At 40.5% G+C, this 27,500-nt stretch overlaps 1 protein-coding gene and 3 non-coding genes across 4 annotated transcripts in view; 3 read left to right on the top strand and 1 right to left on the bottom strand.

Annotated features, from left to right (window-relative positions):
* The first annotated feature begins 87 nt into the window (after positions 1-87).
* On the top strand, positions 88-159 carry trnad-guc (transfer RNA aspartic acid (anticodon GUC)). Its single transcript has one exon. It is a non-coding gene; the product is annotated as a tRNA-Asp (tRNA).
* A 1,070-nt stretch (positions 160-1,229) lies between these two features.
* trnag-gcc (transfer RNA glycine (anticodon GCC)) lies at positions 1,230-1,300 on the top strand. Its single transcript has one exon. It is a non-coding gene; the product is annotated as a tRNA-Gly (tRNA).
* Positions 1,301-3,427: 2,127 nt separating this feature from the next.
* Positions 3,428-3,499, top strand: trnad-guc (transfer RNA aspartic acid (anticodon GUC)). Its single transcript has one exon. It is a non-coding gene; the product is annotated as a tRNA-Asp (tRNA).
* Positions 3,500-16,505: 13,006 nt separating this feature from the next.
* LOC130178675 (choline transporter-like protein 5-A) overlaps positions 16,506-27,500 on the bottom strand; it is a 31,025-nt gene continuing 20,030 nt past the window's right edge. The window contains exons 4-16 of the mRNA XM_056391107.1: positions 26,277-26,361; positions 25,569-25,697; positions 25,234-25,294; positions 24,348-24,471; positions 23,528-23,611; positions 22,413-22,525; positions 22,047-22,178; positions 21,113-21,212; positions 20,567-20,659; positions 20,191-20,278; positions 18,090-18,358; positions 17,885-17,979; positions 16,506-16,677 (exon numbers count right to left, since the gene is read on the bottom strand). Of these exons, the coding sequence (XP_056247082.1) occupies positions 16,535-16,677; positions 17,885-17,979; positions 18,090-18,358; positions 20,191-20,278; positions 20,567-20,659; positions 21,113-21,212; positions 22,047-22,178; positions 22,413-22,525; positions 23,528-23,611; positions 24,348-24,471; positions 25,234-25,294; positions 25,569-25,697; positions 26,277-26,361 (1,516 nt within the window). The 3' untranslated portion in view covers positions 16,506-16,534. The remainder of the gene's footprint in view (positions 16,678-17,884; positions 17,980-18,089; positions 18,359-20,190; positions 20,279-20,566; positions 20,660-21,112; positions 21,213-22,046; positions 22,179-22,412; positions 22,526-23,527; positions 23,612-24,347; positions 24,472-25,233; positions 25,295-25,568; positions 25,698-26,276; positions 26,362-27,500) is intronic.

The raw sequence follows: 27,500 nt of genomic DNA on the forward strand, positions 1-27,500 counted from the left end.
TATGAAACATTTCTCCACTGTGATATAACTGTTATGGGCTGCCGTGCTTACATTCATAATGACAGCTAATAAAAGGTTCTCAACCACTCCTCGTTAGTATAGTGGTGAGTATCCCCGCCTGTCACGCGGGAGACCGGGGTTCGATTCCCCGACGGGGAGAGTGATTTTTTCCCTCCCACTGTAAAGCACAGACAGAGAGCATAGACATAAAAATCACATTGTGCTCACAGTTATTTTTACTTTCACAAGTATTTCACTGTTATGTCTGTAAAAGAGTTACTTGCATCATTCATTAATATAGAAGCACACATACAGAGAGCATACAGAACAATGCTAATCATCTTTGGCTTCCCCCCACCCATCTTTGTCTATCTGCCTCATAGGAAGGAGAGGCCTGAAACTCCCTACAGTTCATCTCCTTGGCCATGCCTTTCTCTCTGTACAGAGAGTACACTTTAGGTGGGCGCTAAATGTATTTTCCTGTCACTCCAGGGAAGCTTGTATGTATATGTGTGCAATTTGGTCCTTGTTTCAGGAGTGGTGTGCCCTTAACTAGCAGAGACTGGTTGTCTCTGGGAGGTTCAGAGGATTGGCAACTGATGGCAGAGATGTTTTGTTGGGGGGTGGTGGAGGATTAAGTAAAGTTTTGGAGGTGGAAAATAGTTTCCAAGTGTCTGTAGTACTGCTGATGTTGTCAAAGCAAAAAGCATCTTGCCACAATTTGTCATTGGCTGTGACGGACAAACATTTGCATTTCCTCATTTGACAGAAACTTTTATCCAAAGCGATGTAAAAGTGAAGAAAATCACTAAAGCTTCAGTGCAGTAGGCGTAAGTACTAAGCACTACATCTACATCTACACTACATCTATTTAATAAAGGGGATCAAGGGATCCCCCGGTCTGATAACATTCAGTAGCTTTTTTCGCCATTGTGAAAACCACAGATGAGAACGGTCTGGACAGTGATTGCCTTGTGTGCAGGGATGGTAATGTCAGATGGTATTCCTTTGAGGAACTCGGTAGCCGAGAAGGAGCATAAGGCCCAAGTCGGAAGGTCCAAGTAGATGGGTGCTGTTCCAGAAGATACTCTGAGGGCATCATTAGTGACTTGAATTTGATTCAGGCGGCCATGGGTAGCCAGTGTAGGTCGATCAGTAGCAAAGTGATATGTGCCCTTGTGCTGTATTTCCGACCATCTGGAAGGGTGTCACTGAGCACAGTGGCAGGAGCATTGGTGGTTCAGTGGTAGAATTCTCGCCTGCCACGCGGGAGGCCCGGGTTCGATTCCCGGCCAATGCAACAATATCTTTTCAGACTCTGTAAGCTTTTGATGCCAAAGATTACAGTGACAGTGCCAGTGAGTAGCTTAACTTCACAGAGTTAAGTACATGTGCACAATGGTAGGCCTGCCAGAAGGCCATTAAAGTAGTCAAGATGAGAGATAACCATGGCCTGGAAAAGATAAGGCCTTACATTTCTGATGTTGTGTAGAGCAACATGCAGCACGTTCCAAGAAGGATAACTGGTCCTTAAACATGACACCCAGTTTTTTTGCGTCTTTGGTTGGGGTGAGAGATGAAGAGGTGATTTTGATATTGATACTGTGGTGGAGAGACTGATTTGTCAGGGTGACTAGGAGCCCAGCCTTAGAGAAGTTTAGTTGAAGGTGGTGTTCCTTCATCCATGCAGATACACATGTAGCTGAGATCCTGATACAGAGACAGAGAGATTGCTTTGCTGGAACATAAGGTATAGTTGGGTGTCGCCTGCATAGTAATGATATACGAAGACATGCAAGCAGACAATTGGAGCCAAGGAGGTGGTGTATATTGTAAACAGCAGAGGTCCCAGTACTGATCTTTGGGGCACTCAAGTGGAGAGGGAATAGGATAAGGACATTTGTCCTTCCTATGACACGCTGAAGCAGTACCCAGTGAGGTAGGATTCAAACTAGGACAGGGCTTTTAGTTCATCTTTTAATATGTTTTTTGCTTCTGTGCCATGAACCAAGAAACTTAGTGGCTCCCTTTAGGATACTTTGCTTCACTGAGCCTAACATTTGTGATCCTGGATAACTGGTGGTCATCCACTAGTCCAGTTAACTCTGGGTTAACTGACAACAAAATTCATTCAACACAATTCCTTCATAAATAGCAACACTAAATACTTTACATCAAAGGGTTTTCTGCATCCTTTTGACGATTATGCAAATTTTTAGATATTATGCTACAGTGCTACAAGAATGTCCAGCATTTACTAATTAGTAACAAAGCAACAAAGGTTTGATTTCTGGAGGGTGTGAGCTTGTTCACGCTCCCCTGCTGCCCAAAAATTGCAACAACCGGCTGAAACTTCATGAAAGAATGAAGAGTTAATGTGCTTTCAAACACTTTCCATGCGATAACTTTTGTGAGGCTCTGTTTGAAGATTATTTGTGCCACTTTTAGTGAAGACTAGTGCCCCATCATGTACATGATGAAAACAGTTGCCCATACTTATACTGAAACTATATAGCACACTTATGGATTTCCGGAGCCAATCTGTAGGCTCAAGACTGGACCAAATCCATGCATTGTTTATTAATGTAATCTAGGCATGCCACTGAGCTCGAACATGGTTGTACAACAGTCAACTGTTTATTTTAATGATATGAATGATTATGATGCAACCTTCCAGTGGTTGTTTTGAGCGTATCTAAGTTCAATTTTGTGGTTGAACAACACCTCTAAAACACAGAGTTTGTTGGAAACTGTCAGTATTTAGTTTGCTGATGTTTCAGTCTAAGGCTACGTCCACACTACTACGTTTTCGTTTGAAAGCGCATCTCTTTTGCTACATTCTTGCCTTCGTTCCACATTACTCATGAATGGTCGGTTGAAAACTGAGTCCTCACACCGGCCAATTGGAGATTTTCCCTTGATGTCGTCATGAAATACCCCCCCCCCCCCGGTGGGTGACACAGCTAGGTGTGTGTTCCGCCCGCTGAGTCTGCCTTATTATGCAGTGATTAGCATAGGTGTTTGTGTTTGTTTATTAGTGCTGTGAAAGTTAGTATCAAGAGTAATGCCTTATGATGTCCGTTTTAACGTTGATATCATGTTTACACACACAGTGCCTGTAGGAAATACCTAGATAAGCGCAGAGTTACAGGGAATATAGGCTACAAACATTAGTAACATTAATCTATGCCTTTCATTGCCAGAAAGGCCAATGTCCGTGCCAGTGAATAGGTTAACTTCACAGAGTGAAGTACATAACTGACCGAGAGGTAAGGTGAAAACAAACAGGGCTGGGTAGCAGTACTGATTCCTGGTTCTGTTTAGACAGTCCGCAATCTATTTATGTTTCAACACAAAACAGTTATGAGTGTCCTATGTGCAATGATGCATTTTCATATCCAGTGCTGCTCAGTGGGTGTGCAGCTTCTCCTCGTTAGTATAGTGGTGAGTATCCCCGCCTGTCACGCGGGAGACCGGGGTTCGATTCCCCGACGGGGAGGTTTCAGGTTTTGTTCTTTCCACCCACTGATTTCTAAAGCATGCGCGGAGAGCATGGACATAGAAATTAGTTTTTTCTTACAATAAATTTTGTTTTTTGTGAGCAAAGAAAGTTGTGTTTACAGTCAGTGTTTCTCACCAAAGCACCTTGTGTGCATGTTTAAAGCATTATAAACAAATAATGGGGGAACAAATAAAGTAAACAATGCTGCTGCTGGACAGGGAACTGGTACAAACTGATTGACACAGCATTTTGGAGAGCTGTTGTCCAGAAGGGGGTAAAAGGCAGAGGAGACATAAGAGAAATGTCACCAGGTGTTCTGAGTTGATTTAAAATCAAAGCCTAGAACTGATAAATTTTGATAGATTTCTCCACAGTGATATGACTGTTATGGGTAGCAGTGTTTCCTCTAGGATTTTTTTCAGCAATGGGGGTGCATGCTCTGGGGGGGTGCAGTGCAAGTTTGCACCCAGGCTCATCTCTCTCTCCTGCACCTTCACCCAGCTCTCCCGCTGCTTTGCTCTGCTGTCCTCCACTTTGTTTAACAACTCCTCCCTGTCTAATGTTACTTGTCTAATAAGATTACATTAAAAGTGTGAGTAACGTAACGCTAACAGCGTTATATAGTTTACACTCACATCACATCTGATTACAAGTGTGAACATTAAAATACTATTTTTTACCTAACCATCATCATGTACGAGTCAGTAAAAGGCTTATGATGCTACCTGACTAGCGTCTTCGTCTGTTGTCTTTCTCTTCTTAGAGAAGTATCTGAACAAGCTCATCTGAAAATGCAGTCAGCAGTTAATACATAATGACGTGTAGATATTAGCTTAATGCTATCAATTAGATTTTTTTTAGCTATGAGTTTTTCAGAATTTGTGGGTTTTTGTTTGTCCACCCGCCTCTTGAGGATTGATCACAAGTTCTCAATGGGATTAAGGTCTGGGGAGTTTCCTGGCCATGGACCCAAAATTTTGATGTTTTGTTCCCCGAGAAACTTAGTTATCACTTTTGCCTTATGGCAAGGTGCTCCATCATGCTGGAAAAGGCATTGTTCGTCACCAAACTGCTCTTGGATGGTTGGGAGAAGTTGCTCTCTGAGGATGTTTTGGTACCATTCTTTATTCATGGCTGTGTTCTTAGGCCAAATTGTGAATGAGCCCACTCCTTTGGCTGAGAAGCAACCCCACACATGGATGGTCTCAGGATGCTTTACTGTTGTCATGACACAGGACTGATGGTAGCACTCACCTTTTACTCTCCAGACAAGCTTTTTTCTGGATGCCCCAAACAATCGGAAAGGGGATTCATCAGAGAAAATGATTTTACCCCAGTCCTTAGCAGTCCAATCCCTGTACCTTTTGCAGAATATCAGTCTGTCCCTGATGTATTTCCTGGAGAGAAGTGGCTTCTTTGCTGCCCGTCTTGACAACAGGCCATCCTCCAAAGGTCTTCGCCTCACTGTGCGTGCAGATGCACTCACACCTGCCTTCTGCCATTCCTGAGCAAGCTCTGCACTGGTGGTGCCCCAATCCTGCAGCTGAATCAACTTTACGTGACGGTCCTGGCGCTTGCTGGGCTTTCTTGGGCACCCTGAAGCCTTCTTCATAACAATTGAACCTCTCTCCTTGGAGTTCTTGATGATCCAATAAATGGTTGATTTAGGTGCAATCTTTCTAGCAGCAATACCCTTGCCTGTGAAGCCCTTTTTGTGCAAAGCAATGATGACTGCACGTGTTTCCTTGCAGGTAACCATGGTTAACGGAGGAAGAACAATGATTTCAAGCACCACCCTCCTTTTAAAGCTTCCAGTCCGTTATTCTAACTCAATCAGCATGACAGAGTGATCTCCAGCCTTGGTCTTGTCAACACTCTCACCTGTGTTAATGAGAGAATCACTGACATGATGTCAGCTGGTCCTTTTGTGGCAGGGCTGAAATGCAGTGGAAATGTTTTTGTTTTGGGATTAAGTTCATTTTCATGGCAAACAGGGACTTTGCAATTAATTGCAATTCATCTGATCACTCTTCATAACATGTGGAGTATATGCAAATTGCCATCATAAAAACTGAGGCAGCAGACTTTGTGAAAATTCATTCTCAGTCATTCTCAAAACTTTTGGCCACGGCTGTGGTGGTGAGTATCCCCGCCTGTCGCGCAGGGGCCAGTTGTAAATAGCTGTAACAGAGAAAGGAGGAGGAAGGCTTTTGACTTCTTTTTTTTTTTTTTTTAAATTCCACAAAGGACAGGGTTCATATCCCTGTCGAGGCATAATCAAATGTGAGATAAAATGAGTGGAAAGCATTGAAAATACTTGGGATTTAAGAATACATATTCATCCGTAAATGTATAATACATTTTTGTGGAACTACAATTATATTAGTGTAATAGATATGTCGGATGATGTAAATCCTTCTACTCTGAACGGATATATTACAGCTGCCTAAAGAACAAGGTGTGTGGGGTCTTCTAAACTTATATACTCTTCAAAGCAGCCAGAATTCTTTCTTCTTTGGTGAATAAACAATCATATTCTCCATTGGTTCATACAGTCAGTGATTTTAAAAAATATCCAAAAGCACTCACCCACTTAAAGGGGACATGTTATGCAAAATGCACTTTACCATGGATTTCTATCAGTAATATGTGTCCCCGGCCTGTCTACAAACCCCCCCAAACATGAGAATAGTCCATCTCCATGTTTTGCTTGCTCCACCTTTCAGAAAATGTGTGCTCACACAGACCAATTGGAGATTTTCCCTTGATGTCATCATGAAGGGAAATAACACCTCCCCCAGGTGGGTGACACTCCCCAAGCTAGGTGTGTGTTCCGCCCTCTGAGTCCGCCTTGCAGCCGCTATCATTTATTCCCTCGCATCACCGGCTCCGGTAAAACTATGTCGAAGGTACGAGCGATGCACGCTAGTTGCTCGGTTGTTGGCTGCACAAACCAACACAGAGGTCTTTTACCCCCAACGTCTGAGGATCTGAAGACTCAGTGGATTTGTTTTATTTTATTTTTGATGGAAATGTACCTGCTACAACTCCTAAAGTGTTGTAGCGGGCTAACCATTTCACTTCGGACTGCTTTCTCAGCGAGGGCCAGTACAATGCGTGATTCTCTACATTCTGAAGATAAAGCATGGATCAGCACCGGCTGTCCGAGACCCAACTTCAAACTTGGGAGCTGTAAGATTTACCATTTTGTGTTGCTTTACTGTATGTACATGAGAGCTTGTTGCGTGTGTTTTTAGCATGACAGCTAATGTGGCTAACGCTTCGCCTCATCCACACACAGCCGGGTATAGCCGGGTACAGATTGTATGCAATTCTTCTGCTTGATATCCCTGTGTGACGTTGATTAGTGCCACCCTGCTAACCGTATCACACTTGAAAGGCGTCTTAGCTGTCTGTAAAGTCAAGCCAGTAAAATTCAGACTAAACAGGCTTTGCAGTGATTAGCATAGGTGTCTGGGCTTGTTTGTTAGTGCTGTGAAAGTTATTATTGAGAGTCATGCCTTATGATGGCCGTTTTTAACATTTATATCATGTTTACAGATACAGTGCCTGTAGGGAATATCTAGATAAGTGCAGAGTAACAGGGAATATGTGAAAGGGGATAGTCTATAATACACATTTTTTTGCATTTTGAACATATAGTGAGCTATTTGCAGCATTTACAAGCTTTTGAAAACCCAATTTACACATAATTGAGTGCATTTGTCGTTATCATTTTTGCACTGCTTGCAGTTGTTGCCATAACTACACATTTGAGGAGATGTTGGCATAACCTCTGTTTCCTCCGTTCAGGCCAGCACATCACGTGCATCTATACAGCTTCCTGCAACAAGGGATGTTGCATGCCAGATTGACCCATTGGAGACGCATACTGTAGGCACACAGTTATCCTTGAGGACTCTTCAGCCTCACATCAGAAGTACAGGTCTGTAGCCATCTGAAGTGCATCTACTTTTGATAAACCCAACAGTCATTTATCAGTATTGGAATGCTGTGCAGGTAAATGAAGCTGTGGTTACTTAGAATTTGTGAGAGTGTGTAGGCAAAGGTTTCTGTCAATATTAACCTCTTTGAGTTTCTCTTTACTGTACCTCCAGACTCTACCTGGCTGCCATGTACCACAATGAAAATGCTGACCGACCAGACAAAAGAAGGTGAACCACTCTTCAAGGTCCACTTTCCAAAGGCCATGAAGTGACAGTGGAGCTAAGGTGGGTAAGAAGTAAGCTTGGCTACATATCAAGCACATAAAACATAGGTAATTTATAATATGTCACTTATTGCATATAATGTGGAGCTTGACAACAGTGTAGTGTAGAAAACACTGCACAGCCTTGTCTTTGACTAAAGATTAATGTTGCTGACAGACATGTTTATGCTGATTTACAGCTTTCATTTAAATACACAAAATACATTTAACGAAGATGATATCAGATGTCATGATGAGCATCTCTGCTCAAAACATGGATAAAATTTAATAAAATAAAAATGATTTACTTTGTCAGCGTCTATTAAAATATCTTACTAGTCTCGACATTGAACACCTGTAGCAGTCGTCAAACAAACATTTTCATAGACTGTAAAAGTATATCTAAGGAAGTATGACAGATAACTACATTACACAATTCACAATAGTGCTTATTTACCAAAAAAGCTCCCAGTAATGACGAGACAGTAACAGGTAGCATTAGCTACCTAGCTACATGTTAGTAACTGTGCAGGCACACATCAACAAACTGAAAATGTAAAGTCAAAATACACAAAATTGGTTACCAACCATTCCGAAACGTCTTGCTGCAGTTGTAGAGTTTGAACTTCTTTAGCAGCCTCTCCCTCTGGGTCAGATTCTGAATAAAAGTTGTATGGTTGAACCAAATCGCTTCTGACGCCAGGACGTCGGTCACGGTCACTGTAGACATTACAGCATGGTGCCAGAAGCCCAAGCCGCATCACCTCCCGGAGAGGGACGTTGTTGGGACTCATAATTCAAGATACCAGATGTTTCTTTGCTCCACTGGACAAAGGAACTCACACTCCACAGTTCCTCACCGTTCACACCTGGGGACGACCCTTCCCCCCACGGACCTTACTGGCCAGCCAGTGTGGGTCAGCTTGTGACGTGTGACCCCCAAGGGTGTCACCAAACAAAACCAGTTCTCTGGCCCTCTTCTCTCTCCCCTTCTTGGCTTGCTCTGGAGAGAAGCTCCAGCTCTCTCCTCTCGGTTCTTCAAAGGGCATCAAGGCCCCAGCCCAGGTCAGCTCTGCTACCTGAAAAACCAGCTCCCTCGCCGGCCTGCTCTCGGCAGCCTGCAAACACTCTTCTCCTCAACAGCAGCGACCTGCTTCGGATTAACTGAGAGTGAACCAAATCCTCTTCAGAATCATGTCTATGACACAAGGCTAGCTGATTTTACAAGCAACAGGAGTCGTAGTAGAGTTAGCATGGAACAGCTAACTCTGTGAGGATAACAAAGGAGTTAACAGCAAAGCAACACAGCCAGACAGGACTTTACTCCACCAGGAAGCCTCCCAACTCACTGGACTTTACACCAACACTGGATAGGACTTCTTTGCTTGTTCCAAGGACTGGGTAACGTTAACTGACTGGGCCTAACCTTTCCCAGCATAGCTAAGCAGCATAAGTCTTAACTTTGTTAATGTACTTATTGATTGATGTCTTGTTGTTGTAATGTTTGCTTAGGTTGTGGTTAGTCATACAGTTAATCGAGTATTCGTATGTTCACACACATAGCAGTATGTCTCAGTTCTAGAACCTGCATGAAGCTAACTTCCCCCCTCTAACCTGGTACCTTTAGATTACATGAGCTAGGCTAACAAAGAAACTCACACCTTCCCTCCCACACACACTAGGTGGTCTCAGTGGCCATTTTGAAAAGTTTCTTTGTTTACCGCCATCTTGTGTAGTAGGGCTGTCCCAAACGATTATTCTTTAAACGATTGATATAGCGATTATTTTTTCGATTATTCGACTAATCTAACGATTATTTTTTTTATTAACCTAACAGTAATTTTATTGCAATTATTTTCCAGTTAGTCATTTAATATAACAATTTGCCCCATCCAACACACACACACTGCACCAGGGTGCTTCCTCTTTATGTGCTCGTGCATGACTCTCGTGCTAGAGTGATATGCCAGATGCACTTTGCAGAGTCTGCAGACTACCGCACTGTTGTTGCGAAGATTAAAGTATTCCAAAACTTTGGAGCACCGTGTGCAAGCCTTTTTTGCTGCGTGTTGCTCCTCACACTCCGTCATACTGCTGGTAGACGCCGCCATGTTGTTCAAATTACACAGACGCAAATCTTTTTTTTTTTTTACACGGACGCAAATCATTCATGTAGTCAATGACTTCAATTACGTCACCGCATTGTCCCAGCCCTTGCACTGCGCTTGTATCCGGGTAAACCAAAGACGATGGTTAGAAAGTTACGGTTTTGTTATATGAACATTTACCCTGTGTGGTTTTACACGACGCGTCGAAACTAAAATTCCACGTCGAATAATTTTTATAATCGACAACGTCGATTACGTCGGATAATCGTCCCAGCCCTATTGTGTAGACTCCTTTGTCATGTTTGTTCAGGTCACCACTTTGAATCGGCCATCTTACCTTTGTCTGTGTCCCCACAGACACACACACATACACCTACAGACACACATACACACACCTGTATATACTAGATTAGACATTGTGTTTTACTTTGCTCCATGTAAATAAATGTCTTTAAGTATGACTACTGGTGGGTTTGATCTTGCACAAGTGTGAATATTGCTCTACTTGGTAGAATTCCAATCCTTCAACTTTAACTTACTGTCGATATGGTAATTGTCAAAGGTTTTGAGGTAAGTAGGACCCAAATGCAGCCAAAACTTGGTGGACGGTGCAGATAGGTTTATTAACCAAAATAACAGACATGGACAGACGACGTGAACAAACCTTGAACTAAAGAGAAAGACAACAGACGAACCGACACAGACAAAGGGAAGCACAAAGACTATATAGACAAGGGAGGTAAGGGTGATTGAACACAGGTGAAACACATTAGGGCGGGGCAGACAATCACCACACAAAAATAGGACCAAGACAGGAGGCAAAACACTGAGACACACAAGGAAACCAATTACAAAATAAAACAGGAAGTGAGAAAGTCAAAAAAAACAAAACCCTGGAGCTTCCAGGCTGAGACCATGACAGTAATTTGGTTATAGTTAGTAAGCTAATGGTTAATCAGAGTTCCAGATTAATGGTAATAAATTGAGACTAAAACCATATTGGCTATTTTGCCTATTAGTTTAGGCTGGTGCCCCGTGAACTTTAATTAATTTTAAAGTTATTATTTAATATTAATATTTTTAATATTAATATTTTCTTAATTTATGATAGCCAATAATTGATAAACAACCGAAATCCAACATATTTGGTGTCCAGCTGATGAGGTAGAGCTCAGACCCAACAGCGTGGTCAGGCACAGCTCATTTGCATTTAAATCTACAGACACAGAAACAGCCTGTTCTGAACAGGGCTGAAAAAGAGAGGTTTACAGGCATGCTGAAATATAGGATCGGAGTGGATATTTTAGCAAGAAACATTAAAGACATGTTTTGGGGATCTCTGAGACTTATTTAAACTTGTTGTTTTTACAACATTGGTGGACAATCAGGAGTTATCAGTGCACAGAATCTATGATCTCTTTGAGAGGGTTTAAAACATCTGAATCTCTGAAAGCTCAGTATCACATGTCAAAGTAGGATTAGTTATTACCTTAGTTAGACCATATGTGTATAAGAAAGCAAACTACTTGAAACTTACAAATGATTCTCACCTGCTAGAGAAGTGTTTTTGGAACATAGAAGTAATTTTATTCTGAGATATTAAGTTAAAAGCGAACATACTGACAATTGCAATATTTACAATATGGAAATTATGAGTGAAGTAGTTATTATGGACATTAAATAAAAGTGTGAGGAAAAAAAGCTATAAAAATATGATAAGGACTTTGTGCAGTGTTTCACGCAAACTTAAAACCTTGGACTGCTCATAAAGAAAAGTAATAATATGGAATATTTAAGGTCAGCTATAACTTTTTACAAAGGCTGAATGAAAATGACAAATGACTGTAAACATGAAACCACTATGTACATATGCATGACAATGTATTCCAAACTATGTGCATACAATTTACATATTTACAAAAATACATTAATTATATTTACAAGCATACATAGAGAGAGCATAATAACCAATCAAAATCTTTTAGAATTATAATTAATTAAAAAAAATAATACTTGGAATTGATTAATAATCCTTAATTTCACTCCCAAAAACAATGCATGCCACTTGAATTTACAAAGAAAAAACTAAACAAGTTGCAGTTTGAATCAACCTGTATTTCAAACAAGCACACCACATAAAACACACAGCACTGGCTTTGCAAAAACAGGTCAGACTATATGACAGTCTGGTACAATGTATGTTTTTTCACACATCTCATTCGAAAACTGTTTGTCATAGGGTCTGTAATAAATCATGTCCTTAACTGGAAGGACAGAAAATTAATCAGCTCTCTCCTCAATACAGAACGCATTAAAATGATCATCAAAAAAAAGAGTATCAACTCGGCAGGTCAAAATGAAAGCTTGCTCATCATATATAATGATGTTGATGTTGTTTTCTGAAAGTAGGAATTTCCATATTTGTTCCAGTACAAACAAACATACCAATCTGATACTCCATTCCATAGTTCTTCACCCAATTAGTGGTTGACACTTCACAGTATGCATTTACATTAAACACAGAACTTAAAACCTCACCTCCCACCAAGCTATCAATAATCTCCCAGTGATAAGCCTCATGCACCATACATGGAGGAGTTATCTATTTTTCGAATACAGCGTGGATAATGCAACATAAAATGATGCTTTGGAATCGATCTCTTCTGAGAAAACAAAAATTTAAATAGCTTGTGGTGGTCATTAATCAAGTGCTTCAAATAGTATGTCATACCATTAGTTACAATCGGTGAAAACACAATATTCACAATCTGAATCAAGAGGAAGAGCAGATTCCAGTGACAATTATTTCTTTCCACTACATCAGCAAAAATAAGAGGAACATTTCTCACAAGACACCATGACTGAATAGCATTTAGTCCAAGATCTTTGCTAGCCTTATCCATTTTCAACCCACTTGGTCTAGTTTTTCTCTCAGTATAACCATAGTTGAAACTTTGGATCCTCTGTGACAATGATTCCAAAGACAGATACTTCTGGTTGATAAGGTATTGAAAGACAAGTTTGAGTTCGTACTGCACTACACCTTCAAGCAAATCGTGCATTATGTCAACTGCAAAGTTATCTGAGGTATGGAAAAAATGCAATGTATTGAGCAAGCATGTCTTTCACATGAATTGGAGTCATATCTGACCTGGAGGATCTATGCTCTGATTCAAGTCATAGAGCTGTGTATTTATATAACTTTGTAATGTTATAGTTCTAATTGTAATTAACATGGTTAAATGACAGATTCTATGATGATTTTATTATTGCAGTTCATGATGAAAAACTGTATGAGAAACGCTTTTTTATTTTACAGTCCACAGCTACAGCAACAAAGTAGCAACCAATGAAAATTAAGAGAGATTATCAGACTAGACAGTACAGCGGTCAGACATAAGATTTTTAGTCGCTTTTTCTTCACTGGCTCTTCTGTCATAAAATCCTGTAAATCTGAGCTGATTACACAGACTCTGGGGACTTTAGGTCCTTAGGCCATGTTCAGAGCTGGTATTAACATCTCAGGTGATCTGATCACCAGTGGACAGTTCTAAGTCCAGGTGTGAACACCCAAGACGCATTGAGGACACATTTGAGATCGGATAAAGGTGGAGGGGTGGAGCTGTGTGACTGTAACGTAGTGCGCTAATGCTGGATACAGACGTGAGGGAGATGATGCCATACAGAACCAGAGTGCAGCCTGTTCCACTGGACCGATCACCACAACACGGCCACATTTCTCTCTCCATCTTGCTCACTCTGTTTTCATTTTTCACATTAAGTCACCAGCCTAATTCATGTAGTGGCTCATTGTGAAAACTCCCACTTCTCCCAGTGGCCTCTCCGTCATTGGTTTAAACGAAGTTGTTGCATTCATACTATTCATAGATAAGTGATTGAGGCTGTTATACTGTAGTGTGCATGTAGTTTATTGTTTCAGCAAACAAACAAAAAACACTGGTATTGAACATTCTTTGCTTACATTAATAAAAATGATAAAAGGTTCTTTAAAAGGCAAGAGTTTTTCTTTTGGCTTTGAGTCTTTTTCTGTTCATGTCTTTCCTAAGACGTCCACAAATGGTCTTCCTGAGGGTGCTGCTGATGTGATAAGGACGAGCCAACGAGCCACTGTTCATTTCCTGCTCCAGCACTGTACAATCAGAAAGATACACACATTTATGCATTCACTCGTGGGGACATTCCTTTACCTTTGTCAGAGTGTATATACAGAGAGGTGGAAGTATATTTGAAGATGTGGGGGTTTATTGGACATTACTAATAACACAGTGTTGCACAGTCTGAGCAGAGTTTTAACATCTGACGTGAGCTCTGACCTTTTTATGTGGTTTCATCACAAAAGCTTTCATGTGACATTTGAGTTACCAACTCAGTAACAGGAAAAAAGGACAGTGTCAGACTTGCAAAACAGAACAACACATTAAACACCGTGATGTGTGCTGCATAGGCCTGTGACATCATCATGCATGTGATGCAATCAGCTGACACAGCAGGTATTCACCTATCACCACAGTCTGAAGTGAGAAACATAGAAGTTAGACAAACTCAGAGTCCACTCACAGATGACAAAAAACCTGAGACATAATCAATGTGACTCAAACAGTAAGTGTTGTTTTTATGAATGTGTCTTAAAAATGTTCTGTATAAATTGTATATATTTTATGTCTTTCCTTGTATTTCCATCTGCTTGTTGGTATATAATTTATATTCCTGTGGATTACTGGACAAAAGTAGATGTTGTGCAGATTGAGGGCGTGTCTCTATATACCAGGTACCTAAAGGCTCAGATTGATATTTGATAATATTGAATATTACAATATTTTCCTCCACATGTGATATTTTTCATAATATCAAAAATAATATAGAAAAATCACGAATATCGCATGGCATATTTGGGGTGGACAGTACTGAGATGTTAAACTTTGGATATCGCCCATTTTGTGTGTGAGTCTGACCAGCATGGGGACCCAGTAGTAGTTGAGATTAGGCACTTCCTCCTGGATGACAGGGATCTTCTTAGTGAAGAAGAAGAACGCAAACACGCCTGAAACACACACACACACACACACAGAATGAACCACTGTATTGCTGATCATTACACTGTGAGTCATAACTTTACGCAAAAAGAAATGTATCAAAATGAGTTGCAGGTAAAACATCATCATTGGAAATTGTGATGTGGATCATAAACACACCCGGTGTTCAGACTTCCACCTTGTATTGTAACTCACCAACTCCTCCTGCTATCAGCACTTTGCCCAGAAACAACAGAAAGTCTGTCACTCTGTCCAGAACTGCAACCCTGTAGAGACAGAGTCAGAAAGCTCAGCCTGGACGCTCATCTAACACATGTTCGAAACACAGTACCAGAGTATTCTCAGCCAGAGAAGGTGCTGCAACTATTATCATAAGAATTTTTTAAAAGTTTTTATTATTTAAAAAAAAATTACAGTTACATACAGTAGGGTGTACATTATGATATTGGCATAAAAATAAAACAAATATTAAAAAAAAAAAACTTCACTGGTTAATAGTTCATCATCAGAGACTTTTGGTCCGATTGATACATTGGTCGGCAAATTGAACTCAGTACAACTCAGTGACATCACCACAGTCTGAAATCACTTTGAAAATGAGACTCAAATACCAAAGTCGTGCCCAAAAACACCACAATAAACAAAACTCTGTTGAATTTACTGTCAAACTCCCAGGTTAACATGTATAGGTATATTTGGAGGTAAATCCTGTCAGCCTGTCAACTGGTCGGTTGGTAGTTCAGACAGCTACCAACAGTGTTGGCAAGATAAGCAGTTAATTTTGTTTAAGTTATTTCTCCAAGATACCATTTTATATAAGTTATCCATATGAAGTCAGGTGGCCTATATATGCTGAGGTTTTTTCTCAGAATCAGAAAAATACATATTTTTTACTTTATTAGGTTTTTACATCACAATTTGTTTTTGTGATATGATACAAAAGGTTTGTTTAAATATACAAACAAAAAAATAGGCTCTACAAAACAATAATACAGAATATTTCATGAATAAACATGCAGACTCCAACAAAAAATATATGTTAACAGGCACTTTAACATAACTTCCTGTGAAATGTTAGACACACAGAGTCAGTCAGGAAGATTTAGAAGACAACAGCAAGGCTGGCGAGTATAAATCAGGCCTACAGACTACATTATGAGGGAGACACCCCGGTGTTAGCATCAGATGAGGGAGAGAGACCACTGTGCACCATCAGTGTGAGGTGAGAGAGAGCCCATGGGTTCACGTGTTGGCGTTATCATCACCAAGTAGTAATTTGATTGTTTTACTCTTTCTATTATTGGTTTCACTGTCTTCTTTCCAATAAGTGTAAATATATTATTTTTTTAAAAAAGTGGGTGAAATATTAAATTCTTGTGTGTCAGTTGGGACCTGTGGAGGGCGGGCCCTGTTTCATTTCAGTAATAGCTAATAGCACAAAAATATATCCACACAAAAACCCAGGACACGGATCTGTCCGGAGAGAATGAGTGGGGCACTGAAACACTGATCCTCCTCACCTGACTACGTTTCTCATCAGCAGGCAGAAGGCTTCTCTGGCTGAGGTGCAGAAGTTCTTACCATAGATCGCCACCTGGTGCAGAAGAGACAACACACAGCTATCACAACAACCTAGGACCGTCCATAGCAAGTAGGCAAACTACTCACACTTCAAAAGTAGCACATTAAAGCAGCTCACCATGATGTAGGCGTTATGGTTCATGTAGCGTAAGAACTTCTCCAAACACCAGAAACAGCATTTCAGACAGCACAGTATGAACCTGGACACACTGTTGTCAACACCTACAGGACAAACATGTACAGGATCAGAGATCTGAGGTTATCCAGGTAACTTCAGGTTTAACTCTTGAAGATTCTTCACTTGTTACCGGGGTAACACCGTGGTAACTTGCGCTAAACTCCTAACCTGCTTTGGATCCGATCAAAACCTGTCAACAGCCAAACTACTGACCAATCAAATCACTGGAAAAAACAGAGTCATCATTCCTACAGGATCCCGACAGGTACAAAAGAGTTAGACTTACAATAAAGTGACAGATAATAATTATCAGTAGTTATTTGTATAGATCAATGGATGTTTTGCCGTTTGAGTCTTTCCATGTGTCACTCTGGTTTTAAAACAGAGCATCTAACAAACAGAGGAGAGTTTATCGTTAAATAATTCCATTATAACTATTGTAGCTTCATTTGACCTGAACACAGACTCTTTAATCAACAGGATTCCTGACAGTGATGAAGCTTTTACTCTCTTCTTCATCACTGCAGTTCAGAACAACATGAAGAGAAATTGCAACTAAACCAACAATGATCCAAACACTGTTCACTGTTTCCATGATTATAAATAAACATTTCAGTCAGTCTGACTCATCAGACAGGAACTACTCCTCTCCTCTTTTCTTTCTCTCCTCTCTGCAGCAGAAACAGTCTGACATTAACTTTAACTGTTTTATCTGCTTCATGATCAGAACAGTTTGTTCTTCATCAGACAAAAGAGTGAAAATACTGAGTAAGAAACTTCATGAAAATTCATGCACCTGTTCACAATATATCCTTAATCTGACCTTAATGATTAAAAATAATTTCTTCTGTTTCCTTTTTCTTCCAGTCGTGATCATATTGTTTATATTTCATCTTGTTGAATATCTCTTTTTGACATTGATGAGTTTACAGGCAAGTATCAGTGTGTCTTCTCATATCATATTAGCTACTTTATTCATGGTTCAGACGATGTTGCTTATAATTAATAACTCCGCTTCTTTCACATGAACCAGCTCGGAACCGGACAGGTAAACCCAGGGTTAACTGAGCCAGTTGATAACCTGCTTCATAGCACAGGTTATCAGGGCGGACAATGTTAGGTTCAGTGAAGCCAGATAACTAAAAGTTATCCTGGATTTGTTGAACTTGCTTCATAGAACTGGCCTCAGTGTAGTGATAGTAGTAAGGAAGTAAGGAGGAACTGTGTGATAGTGTTTGTGTGTATGTAAACCTCTTAGTTTCTGCTCCAGGTACTCCAGTATGATCCGCAGAAGTTGGACAACTGAAAGAATCAGAGCTCCAAAGGCCAAAGACCCTGTGTGATACCTGCAGAGACAGAGGAAGAGCTCAAGTACAAGCCTCTCTGTTGTATATTTCCAACTTTGGATAAAAGACAAAACAGGATCTCAGATTCGGTCCTCAGAGTATCTCCTGACCTGATGGTCCTGCTGAAGGATGAGAAAAGAGGACATGGTGGGATATCCCGAGGCTTCCTCCTGGCCCAGTAGTAGCTAGCAAACGTCCCAGCCAGGGTGCACTGCTCCAGGGCCAAGCTGAAGTTGACCAACCAAAGGAAGACCAGTAGGTTGGAGAGCTGCAACAGGAAGAGGTGGCGGTGGTAGGGCGTCTCCCCACCATAGAAGCCAAACAGACACTGAGACCCCAGACACAACGCCGACCTGGAGATGTTGGTTCTGTTGAAGGTCTGAGGGAGAGAACAGAGAGACAGTCGTTACGTCTTTGAGCAGGTTTGAGCAGTTTGTGCAACATGAATCTCAGTCTACACAATATATAAATGATATATTAATAAACGAGGTTGTGTGTTATGTTAATGTGAAGGGTTGCACAATATATACAGGTATATATTTAAGATATATTGGTTATGTCAGTTAGAATAATAAACTAATGTCAGTTAGTAAAATTTTGGTTTTAGAAACAGAACAATCCTAATACTTTTATCTACATTTTTTTTTCCTGACGTGAGGTGACACATTTCTGAATTTTTATTTATTTATTATTTTTGGGGTATTTTGTGTATTTTATGTCTTTAGTAAACTGTGGATGGTAGAGATACAGATTGATGTTTTGTTGAATCAACTAATAAATGAGGAAATTCTCTAACTACTAAGTATTTTATTATACACTGCTGAAGGAATGAGCCTAAAACCCAGGACCTTCAGTAAATACTCCAGTCCTGATTTCTTGAAGCTTTCACGTCTGTTAAAAAAGGCCGGTTGCTAACAAGTGTGTAAATGAGACTACAGAGGTCGTCAGGGACGTTAAACATCATCATCACGTTGAAGATGAAAACTGATCTACTCACCAGTTCACCTTTACAGCCTCCAGTTTATACAAACTGTCACTAACTGTGTGAGAGGAAAGGCTTTTGTAGAAGAGGTCAGAGCTAAAGCAAACTACAAGGTGAAGTTCAGTGGTGGAGAAAAATCCCATTGACTGGGGTTGGCCTACAAAAATATGTCGTCCCTGCAGCTCTGTATTTGACAACAATCCTAATGTGTATTCGGTGAATGAAGGGTTAATGTCAGTATGCTTCAGAAAAAGTGCTCAGGTCCTCCACCATCATCTGAAACTCTTCATTTTGGCACCTGACTGATTTAGTTTCAATCTTTTTACAGAAGTGTGTATTATTTTTGTCAAACTGCAGCTATTTTTTATTCAATAAAAACTAAAGACGATGAAGTTTAGTTTTCATCAGTGACATTTAGACTTTATATACTGTATATAGCATTTTGAGGCTGGTTATAGGAGCCGTTCTTGGCTGTTGTGAGGTTCAGTTCAGTTACTAAGGTATTTTAGGTGGCAGAGGAAACTGTTGCTGCAGATACATGTAGGTTGTTGAATAGGACTTTGCACTTAAACAGTAAAAAGTTGATTTGTCTTTTTGTCTTTCACTATCTGTTTTGAGAAAAAATGTAAAATGTTTCCTCACAGTTCTTGTCTCCAAATATTTAGTCAAATTTTTGTTGTCTTTTAACATAGTTTTTGTCAATGAAATGAAGACTGGTCTGAAACCCCTCCCTCATCACATCCTTCCAACACCAGGCTGCATCCAACACATTTGGTAACTTTCCAAAACCAATCACATTTATACAGCAATGTGTCTGCAGGTGTCTGCAGGTGTGGAGGAGGGCAGGGTTACCTGTGAAGGGACCGTCTGAAAATGTGCCCAGCTGTCTCAGTGAGTGATGTTTAGCTGACACTTCGGCCGATTCAGGTTTGGACATGGTGAAATCTACAGTGCCTCTTGTACAGACTCAGATTGTTCTCAGAACATGTTGAGCAGACAACTTAGAGGGATATTTACTAAGTGTATCACAATTTACCATCAGATAAAGTCAGCACCAGCCCAAACAAATAATTATCAGTTGCTTTGTGTCATTTTGTGTTTTACTAATATGGACAAACGCCAAAGGACCTAAAACTTTTGTCAATACATTCACTCCTAAATATGATGGACAATGTTGTCATGACAAAAAAAAAACAGCAGAAGACATTAAATGAAAGACTAAACTGTACCTCAGGGTTGCAGGTGCTGTTGGCGTAGGGGCAGCTCACATTAGGGGACATGACTTTGTAGATGGCTTCACCTGAAGATGCGAGGTACCTGGTTTCACAGTGCTGGTTAAAGACACATATGTATATAATGATATAGGTAATTCATAACATTTTTAAGTTATAATTTGTGGGTATTTTTTAGTTTATTTGGACAGTGCAGTGAGAGAGAGACAGGTATTTCAGGGAGAGAGAGAGGTAAAGACATGCAGCAAAGGGTTGTGGGTCGGACTCAAGCCCACGGCCGCTGCCTTTAGGCCCCAATTCATATATATATTTTAACGTGAGCTCTGAAGGTACAAAGAGTTGTTTCTCTTCATGTGACCTGTGTGAAGGATACACAGCGGTGACCGCCCAGTAGGAGATGCAGACGGTCAACAAGAGGAAGGTGACGACTGGAAAGAACAGCGTGGACATGATGTGACTGATGGCTCTGCAACAACAGAAGAATCGTTAGACATAAGAAAAGCAACTGTCATTTTCTTTATTTTTAATTATAGTGTTCTTAAGGACAGTTGTATGGAGGTTTATTGCTGCCCCACCAGAAAAAGAAAAACAGATCAGTATCATGTGACAATGTTATAATCATTAACACGGTATTACAACATACAAACTTATCAAGAATATACCAAGAAACTTTTCTTGGTTTAACAATGTTATAACAACATACTATTTCTTCTATCTTTATTTCCCTGTTTTAACATGATAAGCTTGTATGTCCTTATAACGTGAAAATATCTCATGTGAAAAATATCGTTATAACAATAGGGTTAGGTTACTTTTCACATGATCCTGATGTGTTTTTCTTTTTCCGGCAGCACTATGCTTCCATACAATCTAGTTTGTCGTGAGTGTCTTTGCTGTTTGCTCTTCCCCTGTCTCATACTTGCTGGCCTCTCTGAGCAGGGCGATGGCCACTTGGACTCTTCTCCTTAAGAAGAGTAACATCACCAGGATGGAGGCTTCTATCGCTCCCATGGAAACCACTGACGAAACAACAAACAACAGTTCTCATTCTTCATACAGTTCTTTCAGAGCCAAGGCAGCTGCAGGTTCATTTGTTGTATTATTGCATCTTCTTTAATTTTACAGCTTCCTTTTAAAAATGGAACACAGTAACATTTACTCAGTTCATTTTAACTAACAATTTTTACGTCTACTTGAGTAAACTTTTTTAAAGTAACAGATGTATAAGCCACCACCAGTCACAAGTTTTAAACCACCTCAGCTGTTATTTAAATTTGAATAATCCAACATCTCAGTGTTTGTGAAATTAAAGCCTAGAACAAGGTGAATCTAAATGTCATACAAAGAAAATCAAATATTGTTCAGAAAGTTGGTCTCAACTCTGTTGCAGAATTTTCAGACCAGACCAGCTCCACAGGTTCAGGTCTGGAGACCGTGCTGGTTTTGTTCCTCTAATGTTGTGGCTCATGATGTCATGACCAACCAGTCCGTCTTCCTCTGGTCCTGGTCTGTCCCTTCTCTACTCTGACAGCAGTATACAGGCTACTTCCTGCAGCACGCTGTTGTCATGGTGATGATCAGAAGGTGTACTGACAGTTTGTTTCCATCAACCTGGAGGAAGTGTTTCATTAACTTTCAAGGCTTCATATATTTACTAAGTTCACCAGTTTCTTCATCTCTGAAGAAACATTTACCACTGAGCTTTGTACCATTCAAGGTTATTCACTGCACCCGAGTTACTGGTATTTCAGTAACAACTGGAAATTTGGTTGTGATTTGGTTGTAAAACTTTTGACCGGTAGTATTGGTAGGAAGACACCATCAAATTCCCTGTGAAATCGCACTAAACTTACATAATATGATCCATGTCTGTCTGAGCTGTAGGTAGACCTGCAGGTCAGTCTGCAAGCCGACTTCTACAATGGCAACATCAGAGCCTGGTCTGTGTCTGAGCCGGGACCACTCCATGGAACAGTACCACATACCTGTACACACACATACACACATTCAACGAGCAACTTTTATAATATTATATTACTATAATACTAACAGGAGGCTTCAGAAACATCTTCACTCTTTGTTCCAATTATTTCTTTCACCACTTCAGATCATTTCTCTGCCATCACCTCCAGTGACTCCCAGCAGCAGAGGCTGATGGGTGAGAATGGTGATTCCGGTTGAAGTCCATTTAAAACAAAGGTTCAGTCCTGAGTACTCACCGTATGCCAGCAGCAGTATGACAGTGATGATGGTCGTCCACAGCAGTAACCCAGCTGTGAACCTCAGCAGCAGGATGAAGACCAGACTCACTACCAGGGATATCAGCAGACCTCTGTCACAGCGTCACAGGGAAGAACAAGACCAAAGAGACACTTTAAATCAAACCTGTGTCAACTCTACTGTGGAGCCACAGGCAGGTTCTGCAGGGTAGTGGTGAGTGTTAAAATGGGAGTGTGATAGCAGAGAACACGGGTGTAACTGATGATCTGTATCTGTACCTGTACCTGTCAGCCTCACAACAGTCTGATATCTGTATTCATATTGAAACTGGAATGGGGCGGAGCCTAAATCAGTTGAGGCCACAAGTTCAACTTCAGCCACATTTCTTTATTTTCTGAAATTGTTTTACATTGTTGTTTCTCCTCACATGTTTGTGATTGATGTTTACTTCCAAAAAACTTTGCTGTTATTTGTTTAGATGTAATGTGTCATTTTAAAGACTGTTATTATTTATATATAAAAATAATACTAAAACCAGATAATACATTTGAACTACAATATGCAATATCTGGAAATCAAGCTAATGCTAGCCTGACAGATGTGTTGTACACAACATGTTGAACTCCTGAAACGATGCGTTCATTTCTCAGTTCAGTTGTGACTACAAAACACACAGTGAACGTGTGTGTAACTGAGTAGAAAGGAATATTGTTGAGTGTTGTAGATGTCTGATGTCTGCGCCTTATCTGTTTATACCTGAATAATGTGTTTGTATTCACTTATAGAGAGGAGTGAAAAATCTGTGAACTGAATCATAAATGTTATTTCACGTTGGACGAGGCCAGCTTCTCTTGTTTGCTCTAGTATTCATTTGCTGTTACCATGACAACCATGGGAGTAAAATCTTAAGGATCTCAACTTTAACCTGTGACCAACTTCTTTAATAAAATAAACTTGAAGCATTAGTGGACCATCAGGTCTAATAATGAATCAAGTCAATTTATCGTGGGTGTTTTTCAGAGACAAAGTGGCAAGTGACAGTGACGACAGAGAAACCGACACCAAGTGTGTTTGAGACCAGATCAGATGTTTTTCTGTGTGTTGTTGTACTTACATGAGTATCCATGACCATGACTTGGCATAATCTTCCATTATCTTCACACCCAGCTCCTTAGTGTCCACTAGTCCTGTTATACCCCTGCAGAGGAAAGACAGACGAGTTCATGTGTAGACAAAGGCTGAAATTCAACTAAGGGTCTGGAACCGAGAGGAGACAGAGACGGGTCCCACTGATGTTATTTCAAACACTTTAGGATCTGTGTACATCAGCTGGATGTTAACACTCCACATTGGATGTTAACACTCTACTGTTTTTTCAATTGCTGATCTGAATTTCATATTTAGGAATAATTTGCAGTGTAACATAAAAACAGCTAAAAAAAAAAAATGTTAAAAGTTTAATAAGAAGAATGGAAACGAGAAATTTGTAGGATGCCAAAACTTAGAAACTACATCCAAATTAAAGATGATTACTAACAGAACCATATATAAAATGAAATCTGCTGAGAATGCAAAGGTCTTTCTGTGCTCAGTTTAGTACTTCAGTACTTCACCACTGGCAGTTGAGGCAGGCAGATACAAAGGCACTCCTGAAGAGCAACGTTTGTCTTTTATGTGATGTTGGGGTTGTTGATGCCATTTCCCTCTGTACTGTGATTTAAGGAAATAATTATTTAACAAGATTCAGTTGAAGAATCCTGATCTGGTTTGGTTTGTCCGATGCTGTTTTACTGACTTGACTTTTTAACGTATACTTTTGTTTGTGTAAAAACGTAAAGAGTCTTTGGATAAAGTGACATCGGTTCATTGGTTCATTAGTGTGAAGTCAGCAAAACAAAGAAATGTTAAACGTGTAGAAGAAGAGGCGTCAGTACATGGCAGCATGCTGGAGTTCAGTAACGCTGCGCGGCATCTCCAGAGCATCTTTAAACCTGGTCCTGTTCGCCACAGTCACAGTCCCATTCAGAGTGATGAAGTCTGGTAGACACCTCTGGAGAACTGAGACACACACACACACACACACACACACACACACACACACACATGGCAGCTGTCAGTAATGTGGATCCACTGCGTAACTTCTTATTGTTTCAATGTTTTCAGGTCAATAACTGACTCCTGATCAGAGTGTGTACAGTACGGTGGCCCTGAGAGCTCACCTTCACTGCAACTTCAGAAAACAAAGGCAAACAGACTTCAAACATCTTCATCTTCAACACTTGTGCTGCAAATACTCACCACTGCACCTCGTCCTGACTGTGACGCGCTCGCGTGGATGTATTATAACACATCCATACCTAGTTATTGTTTAATGCTTTTAACTTCAAAAATTCACAATCCATTGAACAAATACTCACAACACAACAGAAGTGTTTCCAGGGGACACTACAGTGGGTCGCACCTGTCCCAGCCGGGCTCCCCGCTGTAGTGTCCCCTGGAAACACTTCTGTTGTGTTGTGAGTATTTGCAGCTCATGTGTTCTCAAACTGATGAAGATGTTTTCTGAATGTGTTTGTATTTTGTCTGTTTGCATGTGTTTTCTTAAGTTGCAGTGTGTTGAGCTCTCAGGGCCACCGTAGTATTTCCGCTACTTACACGTACACATACTTTTAATATGAGCAGAGCAGATGGACAGGTTATTTGAATGATTTTGGTCAAATGGAGTCTTATATTACCTACTTTTAAATTTAAACACAGTTAAACACGTAATCAGTTGGAACTTTGTGTCAGTTGTATGAGACAGAGGTGTGGAATCCTTACATGGTCGGCTGGGTATGATCATGGAGGGACAGTCCTCGTCTCGGAGAACCTGAGACACTGGCTGCAAGAACCAGAGGAGACATGAGGGTTCGAGTAATAACATGTGTGTGTGTGTGTGTGTGTGTGTGTGTGTGTGTTCTGGTACTCTCGTACTGGACACTACAATGTCTGGCTACACCTTGAGATTGTGTCCAACAAAATCTGAAACAGGATCCACTCTGACTCTTTCTATATTGTATTACTGTACTCTGCTGTACATGACTGTTTTTAACCGCAGTTTATTGTGTACACATGTGTTGATTTAATAACTGAGTGTCATGTTTCAGTGTCAGTACCTTGTCAGGGTCATTAAATCCAGGCTTACAGAACTGTTTATAATACTCCCAGTAACTGTTGCTGAGCTTGTGTTGCAGCTGCATCTCAGTGTAGGTGGCAAACCTGTCCGGGCACCGTGACACACACATCTGGAAGAAAAACACACACACACACACACACACACACACACGTGTTGATTCCGCTGTTATCCTCCAGAACTGGCTGACAACTGGAAGATTTTCTGTGTGTGCACCAGAGTTGGTCCAGATGTGGAAGTAGCATCTGACAGTCTGCTGTATATGGGCCAGAGTCGGGCCGTGCCACAGGCATATACTGAGCCAGATTTATTCGCAGTTCCAAATATCTCAGATGCATGAACATTGGAATATTGTCACTTCAGTCTTGAAAAAAGAATATCCTGCACAACAACTTGCTGATCATCTGAACTGATGAAGGTCTACAGAGACTTAATCGTTAGGATGATCAATAAATTGTGATGCTGAGTAAGAGCAGTGTTTATTCTTCAGGCTCTCTGGGTTTCAGAAACATATACTTTTTTCATTGACCATGAAGTCTTTAAGATAATGAGCACTAGACACAATGTGCCACTTTGTACAAGTGTAAAAAGAGCAGGGTAGTGCTCTGTGCTCAGGTTAAAGTGACATGATAACTCAGTTGTATTAGTGACTGTGATAACCTGATGCTGTGTTTACTTGTTGGTAGAGTACCTGAGTGGTGGGACACTGTAGGTTGATGAGAATTGCCGGGTTGGCACATTTTAAGATGTTGAAATAGAACAGGATGGGTTTCTTCCTGCAAAAAAAGTCAATATCAAATCACACACATGCAGTTTATCATCAGTCTGTGATGTTCAACAACTCTGAGGTTACATAATTTCATTTTTCTCTATCTGCAAGCATCACGTCTAAGCTTCATGTCCAGCTTCTAAGTCGAGCTCATCAGAAGCCAGATCTTCAGAGTCCTCATCATTTCATCACCACCACCTCCACTACTGTCTAGACCCCAGGGGATCTTCTACATCCCCCTTTCTAATACGATGACATCACAACAGGTCTAATTGCCAAAGACTCTTTCACCATTCACTTTTCCTGTTTTGCACATGACAATAAAAGTTTTTGCTTACTCAAATATTCCTGAGCCTCGCTGGCGGCTCAGTCTCACAACCTTGTGTTTGCAGCCTCCTGCTCTAATTAGCAGAATTGTATTTTATTTACACTGATGATCCTGAAGTGTCTGATAGTGCTGAGGGCAGCACTGGTTCAGTTTGATGGAAAAAAAACTTTAAATCTTGTGTTGAAATATTTCACTAAGTGTCGTCTGGCTGATGATTTGGACAGTTTATCAACACAGTCAAGTTCTGCTGCACAAACCGTCGCTCAGAGCAGCAGTTAAAGTCATTTAAAAACCCTTAGTGCCTGATGACTGCAGTTTCTGTCCAAAATCATACTCCTCTTCAGACTCATCTGAACACGCAGACATAAAACACAGATTTCCAAACCCAGTGTGACTCACACTTTCTGACGACATCATTATCTCTGATGTCCAATACAAATAAACATAAATCCATTTAGAAATTGTGAAGGAGATTTTGGATGTATTATATATCCATGCTTTCATCCTCCGTTGCTGGGGTAACCAAGGTCTTATAGATAAGGAGGTAGAGAAAAGCACAAACTTAGAGAATACTGCCCAAATCTAGTTGTTGTCAAGGATGAGCTGAGTGTGGAAAGGACAAGAGACATGTAATGTTTTAGCTAAGAACATGTGACGGTGCAGATTTTGGTGTTCAATAGCATCTTCACATATGAATGTTTAGGATAAAGTTTAAACTTATATGGAGTGAGGTGTGGTAAAGTGTTGTAACCATGAGAGACCTGGGGTTATAAAGCCGCTGTCAGACCAGACGTCAGAACGTGGTGAGGCAGCACTGT

Source organism: Seriola aureovittata, chromosome 12, assembly GCF_021018895.1.
Source record: "Seriola aureovittata isolate HTS-2021-v1 ecotype China chromosome 12, ASM2101889v1, whole genome shotgun sequence".
NCBI classification, from domain to species: domain Eukaryota; kingdom Metazoa; phylum Chordata; class Actinopteri; order Carangiformes; family Carangidae; genus Seriola; species Seriola aureovittata.